Genomic DNA, 18,062 nt, shown 5'->3' with positions numbered 1-18,062 from the left:
CCAGGAGCTGCACAGTCCACCTGCCCCTGCAAGGCAAACGCAGACAAGCCTGAGCAGGCCACAGCAGGGGCCAGGTAATTAAAGACACTGGTGAAAAGGGAACCCAAACGAATCAAAGGATGTAGCAGAGAATCCAGATAAAGCCTGTACAAGCAGGCTTGTCATTAAGCCAGAGCTGCAGCTCAGTGGGCTCAAAGAGGTGCTCATTTCTGTGGGCATCAGTTGAAAGTCACCAGTATTACCAGGAATATAAATGTGGTGAGATCATTCTGTTCTGTTGTCAGTACACATTAAAAACAAAAATAAACTACCAGCAGCCAGCCTAGCAGGACAGGGGCATGCTGGCTGGAGAGAGACCAAGGAAGGAGCAGACTGCAACTGGCCGAACGGCATTGTTGGAGATACAGAAATGCATCCAAGAGCACTTGCCCACAATATTCTGGGCTTATGCCAGTGCAGTTAGTTCCTTCCCACACAATGGTTTTGTGGCTTTTCAGGCTTCCTCTCCCCACCCCCATCCTCACTCTCCCCCAAGGAGAAGACAATTTAAACAAGCTATAAGGATATTCCAGACAGTGATGTCGAAAGGGGATGAATTATCTTAGAAAACATGAGTGTAGTAGGACATCTCCATAATCTGGACTTGCAAGTGCCCAAGCATTCCCAGATTCAGGTCAGCCATTCTTCTCTGCTTGCTGAACTCTCCAAAGCCCTCCCACGGCTCTTCTGCCCACCTGGAGCCCCACAGAAGCAGAGATCAGGCATCAGCATCAGTGTCCACAAGGATGGAGGCCAGGGGAGCACAGAGTCCCAAGTCTATCAACTGGTGCCAAGTGTAAGCCAAGGTTCCCATGGAATGGAAATCTTCCTGGAAATTCAGTCTTGTCAGTCACTTCCAGAGGAAACAGGGGGTTAATGCAGTGACTGAAAGGGCAGTGGTATTTACATAAGAAAGACCACAAGCAGAAGCTCAGCCTGCATCAATATTAGCAATAACTAATTCAATCTGTCAATGGGAAGAATTATGGGACCTCTGGAATGTGGGGGAGCTGCTGCAAAGCTTTCATTTCACACACAGTCAATATTGCAAAGAAAGATAACCCACAAAAAAACCAAAATTCCCAAAATACAGCTAGCTAGCATGAGCACCCCAGTACTGTGTTCATCTCAAGATTTCTTAATTCCTCTGTTGCTTCAGCAAGAACTTAATAATCCCCACAAATGTCCAACTCGAGGCATGGATGTGACAAGCTTAGCAGCAGCTCCAAAAACCCAATGCTCCCCTTATCTCATTCCTGTTCCCTTCCCTCCAAATTTTTCTGGTAAAACATCAGCCCAAAATGTTGTTGCAAGGATGCAGCAACCTGCTTAACAACCTGCTTCCCCAGGAGAGCAAAGTTTTAACATATGCTGAGACATTAACTTACTCCAAGTAAGGCATTTTCACTCCCTTTCCTTTGACTCCCAATACTCTACATTGAAATTATGTATTACAATTAAATACCTTTCATGCTGTATCTTCAGAGAAGATCTTGATCTGAAAATGTCATGAAAGTCCTAAACCTGTTTACTTCAATGCTTTTTCCAAGACTCTTTTTTTATATATATATATATAATCTGGGTTATCTCTAGTTCACTGCTGAAACACAGTCAGCTTATACTTTTCCCTTAGCTAATTGTGGAAGCATAAGCGACACTTTACAGGTTCAAGGAGTTATGAAGAGAATCTCAGTAAGTTTATTATGCATACACATCCCAGAGAATAAAATTACTTATAAATACTTGTACATACACTTCACACAGTTCAGGAAAAAAGATGCAGAGGTTGGAAAACAACTGAAATCAGAAAATGCACCTTTTGAATTGGGCTGTTTCCTCTACTTTCTTTCCAGAAGAAAAGTATGTGATAAAAAAATCCATTTCTGTTCTGCTGGCTAGCACTCAAATGCTCAATTTCTCTCTCATTGGTAGTACAGCAGCATTAACAGTGCAGTCAAAAATGTTATTTGTTTGCTGAACTGTATTTGAGTTAGATCCTGCTTTGTGATACAAAGCCCCAGTAGTGCAAAGCAGATATTATGCCGGCAGTGGAGGACAATCCTCCTGCATAGGATACCCACCAATCTCACTGAAAAATTGATGCTCAGACAGGTAAGTGATAAGAATAGACAAATCCATGTGTATCATCTATACCAGACATCCTTCTACATGGAGATAGTTCTGCCTGACTCAGGAGGATAGACAAAGCCTCCACGTCTGACCCCAAGTGATCAGCTGTGTACATCACACTACTGCCCCACAGAGTCTGGCTAGATTGGATGTGGTGCAAACCAGCACTGAGGCTCAATTTTGATCAGACAGCCAGTGCCCGAATTTGCACTAGTGACATTTGCACAGCACCATTGGAGAGGAAGGAGATGGCTGTGGTGCAGAGGCAGCAGAACTTGGTGCCAGATCTCAGCAAATGACAGAAACAAAAGATGAAGTGATTCAGTAGAGACAAACCTTCTCAGTAAAGCATTTCCCGTGACTTGCTGTCATCAGTAGGAATGGGGAAATGCCAGTCCTCTCCTAGAGAGCGCAGAGAATGGGAGATTGGGCAGCTGACAGTATTTGAAGATCTCAGCACCTTGCTGCCTACCTACCATCACTACAAGAGAGGCTGAACATCCTCTGCTGTGTTGCACATGGTGTTGTGACACTAACAACCACTGAACTTCCAGCAGTCAAGTGGCAGACTGAGACACATCCCCTATCCATCATCCCCATGACTTCCACAGAGACAGGAAAAAAGATTAACATGGAAAATGACAATATAGTTGGAAAAGTAACTACAGGAATGTGTCATCATCTCCTTCAGCAAGTCTGCTCCTTGTGTTATTTGCAGTTAGAGGCAGCAGTAATACTTTGGTGCTAGTTCAGTCGAACCAGAAGCCCCTCTAAGAGGGTGCCCCTGGTCCTATTCCTTGTCTGCAGGACAGCTCGCCCCAAAGATGAGGTGATGTGGTCTGGCATCTTCTACTGCTCAGCATGCCAAAAACAGTCCCCTCTCAGATCCCAAGAAGGTATTAAAAGGATAGCACATTTGAAGAAGAGCCCTCAGCAAACTGAATTGTGCTTAACCGAGTCACAGAGAAACCACGGGTCTAAAGCTTTCCTGTGTAGTGCTCACATAAATGCTTTTCTGAATGAATCTCACTTTTAAAACCCAAAGTAACACGTGGGAAAACAACGATGCAGAAAAGGGTGATTCAGGCACAAAGGTGGATGTGCAGCGTGTTCAGGTCTTTTTTGGTATTCATGATGAGAGAAGCCATGAACTTCAATAAACATCTAAACATGCATTCTGTAATTGCAATACAAACCAGATGCTAGTTTTCTCTCGTGCAAAACCTATGGCAACGCAGGCTAACAAATGCACAGGATCCCTAATTAAAAACACTGGTAGTGTTTAGTACAGAAGAACAGTAGTAATGCCTAGGCACTTTGACAGGGAATTCAAGGGTGTTTTCCCATGCTTCCTGAAAAGTATATCATCTAGTCTACAGGACTTAGACTAGGACTTAGAAACACGATAATAAAAGGAAGAGGATGTGATCTGCATGCAGGTCAGCCTTTCTGTGAGCTATCTGTGTGTCAAGAATATTTGCAAAGTTCATGAATATAAATAAGGGGAGGGAGGGAAGACAGAGTTTACCCTAGAAGAAAACAGCATCCAAATCACCCTGTGATGATTAAGCCTACAAAAAATGAGAAAGAAAACAAACAAGGAAAGGATTTTGTAAGTATTCCCATTGCTTCTTCTTAAGGTTAACTATTTGGATGTAGAAAATACAGGACAACCTGGAAAGACAAGGATCAAACTTGCTTCCCAGGCCTGGTCACCTTTAATATCCACGACTGCTGACACTGAGAAGTCAGGTTAAAGTGTATGTGACCTGTCGGAGCACAGAGCTTGCCATGGGATCACAGAACCGCAGAACGGTGTGGGTTGGAAAGCACCTCTGCAGCTCATCCAGCCCAACCCCCTGCTAAAGCAGGCTCCCCATGATTAGGTTGCACAGGAATGTATTCTCCTCCAGAGAATGAGCCTCCACACCCGCCCTGGGCAGCCTGTGCCAGGGCTCTCTCACCTGAACAGTAAAGAAATTTTTCCTTTTGTTCAAGTGGAATGTCCTGTGGCTTGTGCCTGTTACCCCTTGTCATGTCACTGAGACAGCTATTTTCTGCTGACTGAGAGGAAAGGAAGACAGCCCGTAGTCCCAGGCCCCCAGACTGCTCTGGTAACCACTAGGACTCCAGCAGCGTGTGCCACCTGCAGACCTGCATCCCCTTTGTCTCCCTCATTTCCTGCCAATGACTTTGCTCTTCCTCCCCGCTGCTGTTCTGACCCATGGAAATCCACCCAATCATCTCTTTGCGCTTCATGCTGCGTCTGTTGTATATGGAGATCATCAGAGTGACATCAGAGAGCTGGAAGAGGGCAACCTGGAAGATGAAAGTCTCCTTATAGACGGGGTTGGGCTGGCCTCGACGGATGGAGGTCTTGCAGCGAGACATCTCCTGACCCACAGAGTTGAGCAGACAGAGCTTTCCATAGGTGTCTAGGAAAAAAAAAGAGGAAAGATGATCTTTGGCACAGCTGAGAGACTAAATGAAAGCCCCAAACAGTCAAAAACCACGCCAAAAAGCTACAAGTAGAATAGCTTTGTCTGCAGTGAATAGCAGATGAGTGCTGGACTGCTCTTAGTAAAATCCACAGGATAAGAAGCAGCAGGTGAAAGTACTTCTTGGATTTCCTCATATTCAACTGGGGAGAAAAATGAGTAAAAATGATGCACATTTCAGCTCTACTCTCCTGAAAAAGACGCGGAAATCTGATTCTCAGGCCTAGCAAACCTGCCTAACCAAAACTAAGAGCATCTCCATGGTTTCTCCACATCAAATGATGTGTTCCCACTTTCCCTCCATCCCCCTCACAATCAAGCTTTGTTGGGGCTGCCTAAGAAGGGTTTCCCTTGGCTGCACTTGCCTCTCCACTGGTCTCATTTAGAAGAATGCCTCTATGACTTAGTGTTTGAGATAGCAAACAAAAAAGGGTCCCCCAAAATAATGAAAGGAAACCTGTATACACAGTGAATTGATTTCATCTTGCATGACAGTTTCAACACTTTTTCCAGATTCTTGTCTTTATATCTTGGTGGACTTGGGGTCAATTTTATCCACTACTTAAGTCAATACACAGAGTAAAAATACTTAGTAGACACATGGAAGGGTCCAAGTCACAAATCCACTCTTCAAACTCTTGCTGCCTCCTGCATTAATCAGTTCAAGGCAGTTATATGGTCACTACTACTGAGGTCTCAAAGTTCCACAGGCTCAGCTCAGTGTAAGTTTTCACCTCTCTCTGCACGTGACAGTAACACTTGGCTAGAAAATTCCCCTTCCTGTCCCCTTCGTAATCTGTGCCTAGGTCGCTGCAAGTGAGTATTATTTCAGAGTCTGCTGAAGACAAGAAATAAATAACCAGCCTCCTTCTCTTGTCTACAGCATGTCTATCCTCTTCTGTTCCCGTTTGATGTGCTATTTTACGCACTTATCTACTGAGCAACACAAGGTGTGAAATTACACTTCAGGTGTGAAAACACTTCTGTGTCTCAGAAGCAGGGCTTTCCGCTCCTCTCAAACTGTTCCACTGAAAAAGCTGTCAGGAGACTGACAATCGAGGAGCAAATTGTGAGCCTGCACAGCTGCACAGCTATCAAGTTACAGCAGGGAAAGTTCAGACCAGTCATTAGCTGGAGGTGCCAGCTTGGCTCCCAGCGTAACACTGGAGATGAAGTAGATCTTGCCTACAAAGACCTACTCATGAGACATAAAAGCAGAGGTCTGACATAAAAGAGTTTCCTGATTGTATCTGGGAAGAGAGGAACTACATTATCAAGAGGTGGACTAATTCCCATATCAAGAGGTGGACTAATTCCCACAGCACATTCAAAGTTCTTGGTGCTGAGGGACTGAAACCTGTATGTAACAACTCCAGGTCCATCAGAGTCACAGAGCCCAAAAGAGGACCCTCTTTTCCAGCTTGACTCAATGTGAAGCCACGTAAGATAACTACCAGCCACAATCTCTGGCAGCACCCACAGAGATGTCACTTTGCTTTGCACTGACAAATCATAACATGCACTGAAGTGTTCCTCAAGTGGAAGCCCTGGCTGCTGTTCTGAGGCTGCAAGGAACTCCCTGGAAATAAAGATAAGTGGGGAACAGGGGGTTGATGGATATTTTTTTTTAATGTATTCACCTTTTCTGTGTGAGGAGGGGATTTCAAAATAGGAACAAATCTCCACCAGGCTGATTTTTAAATACAAACAAGCAGCTCATTAGTACAACTCTCTGATTTTTTTTTTCATTCTTTCCAACTGAAACCTTACATTCACTACATAATTTCAGGGTATTTTCCAAACTAATCCCATTTAGAGCCAGAAAGCTGAAGGGTTTAATTTCTCCTGACACACAAGAGAAGTGAGAGATAAGACCTAGGAATTCAGGAGGTAAAGACCCCTTCTATTTGCTCCTGACCCAGTACCCCTATTTTTCTCTAGACATGTCCTTGGTGTCATATTGCTTTCCCCACCACCCTTTGAGAACCGCTTTGCTGAGGGTGAGAGCATTGTTTGGCATCACAGTAGGGGCTGGGAACAGTCAGCAAGGGCAGAGCTGGGGTATCGAGCAGCACTGGAAAGGTCCTGCTCTGGATCCCTTGGCAGCTCTGGGGAGGATTTCTCTAGCTGTGCTGGGGATGGGCAGAGCAGAGCGAAGAAGCAGCATGCAGCCAAGGACCATGACAAACATCCTCTCTGCTAGCTCACCTGACCATGGCAATATGCAACATTACTAATAGATGATGAAGTACTTTATAGCTTATACATCTGTCCTACTTGAGGGAAAAGTCACCTACACATATCTGTATCTCTTATTTTGAGAAGATGGGGAGAGGACTGAGGTCTAGATTTTCTTTTATATCATCCTTCTTTCTGAGTGCCACTAGTATTGGCAGCTCAGGTGGGATCCATCACATCTAACTGTAGGCACATTCATTTGAGTGGTCCCCAAAGGAGTCAACAAATTTACAATCAATACCACCAAAGAAACATAGGACATAATTCAGCAGTGATCTAGTAGGCAACACTACCATTACAGATGATTTAAGTTTTAAGCAAGAGCCACAGCTAAAACACCCCATAGGATGCTGTTTCCGGACATCCCGGTTAATTTTGCAGGCAATGAATGGATGAGTTTCTTTGCAGTCATAAAGTCTAGAATGTCACACCTCTGACTGAGACCTCATTTTTTATAGGTGAGGAGTAATACAGCAAGCTTTAAAGAAAACCTGGCATCGCATGACCAAGGACTTAAACCCAGAGTTCAACGTCAAAAAACTAAGCTTTTTCTTTAATACCATCAGATCTGCTACATAATTCTTCACCAAGGCCCTGTCTATGCAGTCCTAAGGTCGATGGGGATTCTGCAGATATCCTCTGGATTAGGTGAGAACACGAAGGCTGGAAAGAGGCTACGCTCAGGGTAGAACTAACACCAGGAGCCCTATTCATCCCCATGTAAACACAGGGACAAAACCAGTGCAAGTGACAACTAAATCAGGCTGCTAACATTTCTCAAATTTATTCCACTTGAGTGTATTTTACCAGCCAAAAGAATCAAGGTTGCCTGAACAGAAATAAAAGAGTAGGTGTGGATAATATATTTAGCATCTGAAATTTGCTTTGCAGAGCTGGTACGCATGAGGCTGAGCTGTTATTCTGCTTCACTAACTGCATTTTAAGACTGTGGCTTGCCCTTACTGCATTGTGCTCCTTGCAGCATCTTTTAGGTGTTTCATCAGAACTTCCTAGCTCTCCTTGTGATCCAGTCCAGTCATCTGAGATGGAAAGCTCTCCCCTCTCCAGTTGGCTTTGGCAAAGAAAAAGTCTATCCCCAGATATACAGTGAAATCGGTGGAAATATAGCAAGGATAAACTTGTAAATATGCTGAGGAATGCATGTGTGAGAATATCTATTCATTACAATGTCAAACGTTTTCCCTCTATTCAGTAATAGACTCAGTAATAGCCTCATTACTGTGGTATCTCAGCGCTCTACATTCTTCAGTGTATTTACTTTCATGCTACCTCTGTCAAGCACAAAAGGAGGAGAGAGATTAAGGCTTACATTCCTATAAATGTCTAAGAGTTCACCTCCTATTTAAGCACCTATCTCACTGACATGATGAACAGTGAGACCTCTGAATACCTGGGAGTGTTGGAGACTGCAGCTTGCCCCCGGTTTTGCACGAGTCTGTGAAGAAGCCAGAACGAAGTCTAATTCTGCTGAGACCAATTTTAGCACCATATCCACCAGGCTCTCCTTTCCACACAGGCTTCAGAGCAGAAGTTCTTCCTACAGATCATTTTTACTCTAAACTCATCTTTCATCTCTGGTATGAGTGGATTGCACAATGTTCGTGTATCCATAAAATATCAACACCTCTGCATTTAATAGCAGAGTGAGAAGCAGTACATCAGGGAATGCTGCAAGAAGCCAGACACATTTTGGGCTGGCGCTGCATAATCTTACTCCAGAGGTTTGGCCAAACCTCTCCTCATGCAGACTGCTCTGTCTCCATCAGCACTGCCCCAACCATAAAACACCTCTTGAGAGCTCATGTGCAAAGGCAACCAGTTTATCTGTGATTCTTCTAATGACCCATTTCTGTCATCATTCATCTAAGGGAACTAACTGATAATGACAACTCAGGGGGATAATTAGTTCTAATTTATACGTTCCCATTTTCAGAGGGACCATAGCGTGCATTCTGCTTTCATTTACCCTAAGCTTCACCATTGCTAATAAAGCTGACCTGTGAACAAAACCACTGCAAATACAAAAGTGTCTAACCCTCTGCTTGAATTTATATTTAGAAAGGTAATAAACAACCAGAGGCTCCCGACCCTTTGGGTCTGGGGACGGCAGGGTAGGACACAGTGTTGTACAGACTTTCCCACCCACGCTCCAGGCAAGCTAGCTCATTTCCAAAAGCAGTATAACCATGTCAGCATGCTGCAATCCAGACTAATAACAGCAGCAGTAAAATAAAGCCTTGGGCCTAGAGTTTAATTTCACCCAGCAGGCATGCCCACGCTCCTAGCCTACATAATAAATGGCAGCATTGTGTGGCAAAGCAGCCCCAGAGCTCAATTCTGTGCTACTCTGTATGGTGCAGCTCAACACAAGGTCTCAGTTTGAGATCCAGAAGACCGTTGCTCCATTAGTCATGGCTTTACCTCCCCAGTAAACGAGCAGTGGGGCAGAAATACTCTGAACCCATTTCACTGCAACTGGATCAGGAAAAGACCAAGGGAAGAATTAGACCTAAGCTTTTGTTCCCAACCCCACGTCATCGAAGTCTGGACTAGGCCAGAGGCAGCTTGTGGCCAACCCTATAAAGCTGAGAGTGTCCTACTACATTGCTAAGAGCCAACTTTTCTTCCCCTGTTCCACCAAGTTTCTGCTCCTCAGGTCTCCTCTCCAACAGCTGGCAGCTCTCACGCAAGGGAGGGGCTGGGATCTGGCAACCTTCATGACTTAGTTATCAGAGAATAGATCAGCAGCAGCTTTATTTAAAAATGCCACAGAAAGGAGTGTGCTGCTCCCTGGAAGCACTGGTTGCCCTGAGGAGAGGGAACTGCCAGCATCAGTGACTTGTTTCATGCAAAGACATGAGTTGTGGAGGGACAGGAGACAAGGGATTCCTGGGAGCAATCCCTGAGCCTCTCAGGAAGGAAAGCTGCTTCCAGACAGCCATTGAGCCCAGTTTCTTGATGATCCTCTTTTGGTGCCATAACACTTGATGTCCATTCCATTTTACAGTGCCAGCTCTCACCTGGGACACGTGTCAAGCTGCAGAGCCAGCTTACCATTTCCCTGCACTCTCGAGGTGCAGCTTTAGCCCAGGCTTACACAACTAAAGCAGAACAGAGACACCTCTGCAGATACACAAGGTGACTCTACACTAATAAGGGCATTTCAACACTTTCCACAACATATATTGGGCTTTCTGGATTGCTGCTGCCTCAGAAATAACTTTAACTTAGAGCATCTCAAAGCATGAATGCACCCCTTCTCAGCGTCAGAGGCATGGTGTAAAGATGCTTTATCTTGCCTTTTCTCACCTCCAGCAGCAGTGCTCATGGGCATGGCTTTATTACACAGCCTGTCATCACATCACCTGCAACACTGCTCTGTAGAGTCACTCCAGAGTTGCACTAAACATTCAGTTCCTACTGAAATCTGGAATTAGGTGAGTTCTACCCTGCAAGCAATGGCTTTGTCTTCTGCTTGTTTTGGGAGGGGGAAAAAAAAAAGCTTGTGGGTTTTTTTATTCTTCACAGCTATGGGAGCCGAAGAGGCAACGCCAGACATCCCACCTCAAATGGTCTCCTCTGATTCAGAAACATCCTCATTTTTATACCCAGCAAGAAATAGAAAACTATTGAAAACATTGCTGAATATCTAATTATCATGGAGTATCCCTCTCAATATCTCACAATCGCTCCTTGAAAGTCCATTATTCTGTGACTCTTTTCTCATCAATCTTAGGTCTCACACGGGGTGTGAAGAGCTGTACCAAGCCAGTTCATCCACCCAACGTCAGCCAATACCACGTGCATTAGTAAGTCCATAAAAATATGCAACGGCTTATGTTGATTCTCTCACAAACACTCTCCCAGTCTCCAGTGACGTGTGAGTCAAGTTCCTCAGTCAGAGGCAATATCTTTGTATTTAATGATCCTCAGTGAATCTTTCTTTGTGAGCTTGTTCAGTGCTCTACCAAACTCAAGTAGACTTGTAGCATTCACGATGTTCTAAAGTGAGGAACTTGACAGCACAAGTGAAGAGCTGTCTCTTCTTCAGGACCCGCTACCCTCTCGCATCACTTTATGATCCTCCAATTTTGTATCAGGAGAGACAAGAAATAGTTGTTGCCAATTCACTTTCTCAACAACATTCATGATTTCATAGACCTCCACGAAATCTTCCACTACCTCCTTTTGTTGTAGTGTTGTAGGAGGCACAGCTGCCTGGAAGCCATTCCCATACCCCTGATTGTCTCCAACACTCCTCACCACATCTTTCTAGTTCTTCCATATTCCGTTTTAATAGAAGGAGTCAGAAAGGTACATGGTATTCATTACACCAGTGACTGTATATTTACAGTCAAGTCAATTTTGTCCCCCATATATTTCTAACCTTTAATTTGTTTTTGCCACTACTACTGCTGATCCTTAAGTAGACATTTTTCAGCAGCTATTTACTATAAGCCTAATATTTCATTCTCAGGTGGCTCTGAGTCCATCCAGATTAAGTTTTAACTCCATGCCTGCCCCCATGCAATACCTTACAGTCATCCACATTTCATCTTCCACTGCCCAGCTGCTCATTACCAGACATCCTTCTCAGGCTCCTCACAGCTGGCCTGCCTCTTGGCCTACTCTTACTGTGAATTTATTCAAGGTATTTTTTGTTACTTATTCAGGGATGGACAACAAAAAGGTGTAAAAAGAGTGATGGTCTTGTATGAGCTTCCTGCAAACAACTCAGCAGCAAGTAGCTGTCCAGCACTCCTACTGCTCTGCTAATCAAGCTCTCTGGGGGAATGAATCCTCCCCAGCTTGCCCTGGTATGGGTCTCCCTTTTTGTTACTGACAAGATGAGAGCCTGAATGACAAAACTTTGGGAGCACAAGCAAGTGCCCTGCTCAGAGCAAGATACACAGGTTAAACGTTATTCTTTTCATTCAGCTTCCTGGTCTGGTTGGGAGTAATTCAAAGAAATTAAATTGTACCTTAGTTTGCCAAGAATGAAACAGGGATAATAAGTTTTCCTCTCTCAGAAACAAGTTGATAAAATTAAATCCACTAATGGCTTTCAAGCACTTTCATACCAGAGCAACAAACATCACACAAGGATCCTAATTTTTCTGTACTTCTTGGCATTGTTATCTGTGGCTCAGGTAGATGTTTGTTTTCAGATAAGTCTTCACTCCAAGAATTTCTCCTGTTACCAATACAAATCCTAATAGCCTGTTCTCTCCCTCCTGTCTTATCCAGCATTAATGCTATTGTATTTGTTTAATGGGGTTAATATGCTGCTGGTATAATAACCATCATGTACGGATGTAATTATAATGTGTGATTAATTCGGCAGCTGCTGAAAAAGCTCGGAGAACTTCTCTCAGGCGAGGGAATATCCTTACAACAGTCCTTCTCAAACTGCATTACACACGGAGGTAAACCCCAAAAGAAACACAGAAGGGGAAAGAACGAAGGCTGGATTAGAGGAGAGAGAACTGCACCCTGTAGAGTAGTTGATGAAGGTTAAACACCACATGAGCAGAGATCACTCCTCTGTTGTGTGTTTGTATGCCAACTAGCACAAATGAGTCCTAGTCCATTACTACAACCCCAAGGTACAACTACCACGCACGTACTACGCAACTGGTCATAAATTTGTAAAGATGTGTCTGCCAGTGGTTTAGGCTTCACTTGTTACTTTTTTTTAATAAGAAACACTCTTTAAATGAATCCATTGGGCTTTGTTTTAAGAAGGTACAATATTACAGACCAAAACATGGAATCACAGAATCATTTCAGCCTTTGAAGAGACCTTTAAGCTCATAGAGTTCAGCCTTTGTTCCAGTCCTGTCAACCACTGGACCATTTCCATAAGTGTAGCATCCAACCATCTCTGAAACCCCTCCAGGGATGGTGACTCCAGCAGCTCCCTGGGCAGCCCCTTCCAATGCCTGACAGCCCTGTCAGCAAAGAAATTCCTCCTCGGATCCAGCCTGAACCTCCCCTGACACAACTTGAGGCCGTTTCCTCTTGTTCTATTGCTTGTTACTAGGGAGAACAGATCGACCCCCACCTTGCTTCAGCTTCCTTTCAGGTAGTTGTAGAGAGTGATAAAGTCTCCCCTGAGCTGCCTTCTCTCCAGGCTAAACAGTCCCAGATCCCTCAGCTGTTCCTCACAGGAGATGTGCTCCAAATCCTTTACTAGCTAAGTACATGAACCCCTGCAAAACGCTAGCACACGTTAATGATTTGTACAAGAACCAAAGAGAATGAGGTGCACAGCACACAAGCCATTAGCACTAAAATACTGAGGGTGACCACATCTAACAAAACTGTAGATGCTTTTCTGCATGAGGCTTTTTGGCACACACTGATAATTTACGGTCCGATGCTGCAGCCGTACTCTTGAGTGCTCTTGAGTGCTCTTAAGTGCTCTGACTGATAATGGATCTATTTGTGTGATCAGGGATTGTAGACTCAGCCCTATAACTCAGCATGTTCCCCAGAACAATACCTGGACACTTAACCTTGAACAAATTGTCCGTAAATCCCACATACGTGACCTGAAGACAAGATATTGTCTGCAAGACTTAAGTCTCTGTAAGCTGTCCAGCTGTTTTCTAACCCAGGTATTACCCACGTAAGCACTCATGACTTTGACATTTATCTATCTCAGCATAAAGCTGTGAGTGGAGCAGAAGATGTGCCCAGGAAAAAACTGAGAGGTGCACATAATCTTCTTTTCCTTCTCCAGAAAACCATCTGGTTTAACACTTACGGTCTTTAACATCTGAAAACACCTAAAATGCTCCAGTCCAGTTCCTTCTTCTGCTAACAGTGAAATTGATGTGCAAGGATGCCAAGGAGAGAGCACATATGCTGCAGAAGATGCTGAGTTCACGTATGCAGGGCCACAAGTGGCAGAGAAGAAGGTCAAGGTGGCCAAAAAGCACAGCTGAAGGATTTGCTGCTGTGCAAGAGTCTTGTGTTATTCCCCATAGCTTCAGTTGTCGGCAGCAGACAATACTAAAGCCACTGGGTTGTGACAGCACAATATATGGACAATGTATAGGCTCTGTGCATGCAGGGCTGGGTATGGAAATGGATGCTGTCTGTTTACTCCTCTCAGCCTTACCACAAATTGTTGCCATGAATAGCAGCTTGGGCTTGGTGTTCAAGGGCCCCAAAGTGGTATTGTATCTGAAATCCCCATGATACTTTATAGAAATAAATCACTCTCTCTAAGCCTCAAACAACAGAATCGCAGAATGGATGTATTTGAGAAAACACAAGGGCTATTTGCTCACCCTCTAGAAAGGGGGATGGCAGTTTTAGTTCTCACCTAGTGAAGGATGTATTGAGCATCTCATTCAGCCACCAGCATGTTTCAGACAGTAACGATTGGACCTCATGTTCCCCCCTTGTGCAGTGTCTGCAGCAGTTATCAGTGAAATGCTACTCCAGCGTCTGTTTTTCTTCCTTCTTTTTAACTTCTTTCAACTTCTGCTTCACTGGGTTTTCCTTTTCTCACCACACTACTGGGTACTTTATAGATGCAGAATGCAGAAGCAGCAATGTGACTTGGAATAAAAGCTGCAGACTGGGAGAGGTTCAGAATTTGCCTGTAACCATTTACGAATCTCCATGTTTCACCAAAAAATGAATCTAACACTGAGAGGTAGTGGTCTAATCATGCTAAAGTTGATCTGGATAAAGAAAGAATGTGAAGAAACAACTCAAGATAGCCTTTAACAGTGAAGATGGAAGAACTGTTACAAAACAATGTCAAGCCTACTAGTTTGGGCTGCTGACAGAAGAAAGGTCAGCTTATCACACCAATTAAACTGGGTTTATCTGAAGCCCTGCAAACACAGAAATGGAAAACTCAGGTAAAATTTCAAATGAAAGGGGTCTCACAGAACACCTCTTTCCCATATCCTGCTCCTATTCTCATTCATCAAAAATACAAAATGTTTATCAGGTTTAAAGGCACTGCCAACAAAGCTACTGCACTCCTGCACACCCACAATCTGAAACGCTGAATGGGACATCTGATCAAGGCAGCTAAACACAGATCTATACAGCACACACCCAGAGAAACCTTTGTTAGAAGAACACAAAAATTGTCAGTAAATTGGTAGATAGTAAAGCTGTAAGGCACTTATTTGAATTCTCTGCAGTGAAGACTTTCCATTTATGGGGAAAGAGTGGGCCTGGCCCAGCCAGATACAAGGCAACTTGTGCAGGGCCTGATTTAAGAAGTGTTGCATAATCCACATCTTCAGGTAGGCAAGAGACAAAACTCCGGTACTACAGGTAGATGCATGGAAGGATGCCAGAAACTAAAACACAGCAAATTACCTTGGACCTATACTGGGACTAATTTAATTTCATTTCTGAGAATAAAACTTTAGGAGGTACCTACACTGCAGCTTATATAAGGATGGACAAGCTTGCTCGCTAAAGCTTGTGCTAAGACTCTTGTCTTAGTCCACCTTTGCTTTAAACTACTAAAAAGGTCCCAACTTGGAACCTTTTATTAAAACATGTACATGCAAACAAGAACATGTATTTAACTAACTTGCATGGAGATCTGTGCTGTCACAGCTAATGCCAGACTAGCTAGAGCCACACAGACTGGGGTCATGTGTTCTACTGTTGCATAGATTTGCCTTTAATTCTTGAGGGACTGACTGATGACACAGATTTCTGGAGTATACTGAAGTAGAGCTTAGTGGAAAATCAAGTTTTCACGTCCATACACTGAAATATTACATAAATATTTTGCTAGCTCAGGGCTAAAAAGCACAGCATCTTGTAAAAGTAATCTTAGCATTTTGAAGCTTGGGATACTATGCAAAATCCAGTGACTCAAGTGAACTGCCAGAGGTTATTTCCTTCGATGGGCAGGCAACCGCATCACGAAAAGCAAACACAGCAACAAACAAACAAAATGTTATTTCACATCATCATTAGCTGTTTGTCTCAGACAGAAGGCAAAAAGGACAATAAGAGATGAATACAGCATCGTCATTCAACCACTCAATGAGGCAGCACAGCAGCAAAGCAGGTAACACCACGCACTATGGCTGCATGACCTCATCTCCATCCCAGGCATTATGTCCACCCACTATCCTTCCCAAGGACTAACTACAGCTCAAGCACTAACTACACCTACTGCAAGGCATCTTCCATTTTTCCCTTTAGGTACTGGAGGAAGGGAACTCAACTGTTATGACCCAGAACAACTTTCAAATTCTCTTTCTGCAGAGGATTTCCTTGTGTGCCAGTGGGAAATTCATAGCAGCAAGATCCCCAAAGGGCCCAAAGCACCAGGTCACCTGGTGCTTAGCAGCACAGCAAGGGGACTAAATAAAGTACAGCCCTGGGAAACACTTATTGACATTAGGCAGGGCCTTTGTAGGTCACATGGCAACACACAATGACCTGAAAAGTGCTTATTTCTTTTTATGGATCTGCTGAGAATTACGCTGTGCTTTGGGTTATTATACCCACTTTTGCCATAATCAGATGTTGTGAACGTATATGCAATAAAAGAGACATTCAGGTATCACTGTTCTGTCAGCTGTGTCTTCCTATGATTGCCTCCAATTACACTGCAAAATTTACCAGCACACATATTTGAAATAATGCTTTTAATTTTCAATCAGACACTGCAAGGAAATCCAGCTCCAAAATGACATCATTAAATACCTTAAGGAAGAAAATAAAAAGCAAATTTTGATTCAGTGGTGTTATTTGATAGCAGTGAAAGTACTTACCAGGTGGCCTATTAATTGCGAGGTTTCGGAAATGACTGCCTTTGATCATCTCCACTGACAGCCGCCCCGTCGTGGCATTGTATGACAATCCCACGAGCAGCTCTGGCACCCCTCCATGCGACAGGGACTGTGTTGAAGAAGTGCTATCACTGTGAGAGATCGCTGACAGACTAAGCTGAGAGTCTGCACTCTGCAGGGAAAGAGCACTGAAAGTCTTATCAGGACATTCACCACCACCCTCCCTTAACTGATGTCTTGTAGCCTAGTTTAGTAAGGTCTCTCTTAAGAAATGACAATGACTAAGAATGACTTACGATGGGGCACCAGGAGAATCGGAGCATCACTTTCACAAAAACATGTCTCCAAACTTTAAAGATAAGGAACGTTGTGTAATGTGTTATCACTGACATAAATCAGAGTCTCTGAGATAAACATAAATCCCACTCCATTAAATACACAGTAAATCTCCTTGACAATGACTTTTGGATGGAATGCATCCCACAGTTTGGGGTTTTTTTGGTCAGGTACTGTGTATTTTCTTTGTTTCCTTGCTACCACGATGCTCTCCCTACCCTCTTTTCACCCAGGGCATGATATTCTGTTAATTTCATGTGCACAACCTCTCACTGAGATTTTTGTAGGCAATCATGACAGAGCTCATCCACACAAATCTACTGGCATAGCCAGAGCTCGATACAACTGTGATGTGCATGGAAGACTATGAAGCAGTACAGCCAGTTCTTCCTCACATGACACACCTCTCCACTCCTATCTGTCATGAAAAAGAAGATTTCTAAGCATTTCTGGTAACATGGAAACCACAACACAGAGATCCACAAGCTACTAGCTAATGCCAAATGAAGTAGCTCTTGCACTGGCAGTAGTACAGGTCCACCAACACAACGTGGCACAAAGACTACTGTCCGTGTTGAAATTCAGATGTAATTGGCTTTTGTGGTTCTGGGATCAACATACCTCTTCTGCATGGCATAGCACCTGATGACTTGTGTAGAGGTAGGACATCCTTGCTAGCTGAGCTGTTGTTAATTAACAAGGCACAGCTATGTGCAGGGAAGACATGCCTCATCCTTCACTTTACTGGTAAATTTTATTGGACTCCCTATTTCAGGAGGTTGGGGTATCCCTTTTTTTCTTTTGTATCTAGCAACAGGACAAGGGGTGATGGGATGAAGCTGGAACACAAAAAGTTCCATTTAAACATCAGAAAAATCTCTTTCACTATTAAGGTGAGGGAGCCCTGGCCCAGGCTGCCCAGGGAGGGTGTGGAGGCTCCTGCTCTGGAGGTCTTCAAGACCCACGTGGACATGTTCCTGTGTGATCTGATCTAGGTGGGACCTGTTTT

At 43.9% G+C, this 18,062-nt stretch overlaps 1 protein-coding gene across 3 annotated transcripts in view; it reads right to left on the bottom strand.

Moving 5' to 3' along the window:
- Window positions 1–564: 564 nt before the first annotated feature.
- SYT16 (synaptotagmin 16) overlaps window positions 565–18,062 on the bottom strand; it is a 67,620-nt gene continuing 50,122 nt past the window's right edge. For all 3 annotated transcript variants that reach the window (XM_061997913.1, XM_061997914.1, XM_061997915.1), the window contains exons 7-8: window positions 16,700–16,889; window positions 565–4,604 (exon numbers count right to left, since the gene is read on the bottom strand). In XM_061997913.1, the coding sequence (XP_061853897.1) occupies window positions 4,291–4,604; window positions 16,700–16,889 (504 nt within the window). In that variant the 3' untranslated portion in view covers window positions 565–4,290. The remainder of the gene's footprint in view (window positions 4,605–16,699; window positions 16,890–18,062) is intronic.

Source organism: Colius striatus, chromosome 6, assembly GCF_028858725.1.
Source record: "Colius striatus isolate bColStr4 chromosome 6, bColStr4.1.hap1, whole genome shotgun sequence".
In the NCBI taxonomy this organism is placed as follows: Eukaryota; Metazoa; Chordata; class Aves; order Coliiformes; family Coliidae; genus Colius; species Colius striatus.
The sequence above is the reverse complement of the archived record's forward strand: the minus strand, read 5'-3'. Positions and strand labels throughout refer to the sequence as shown.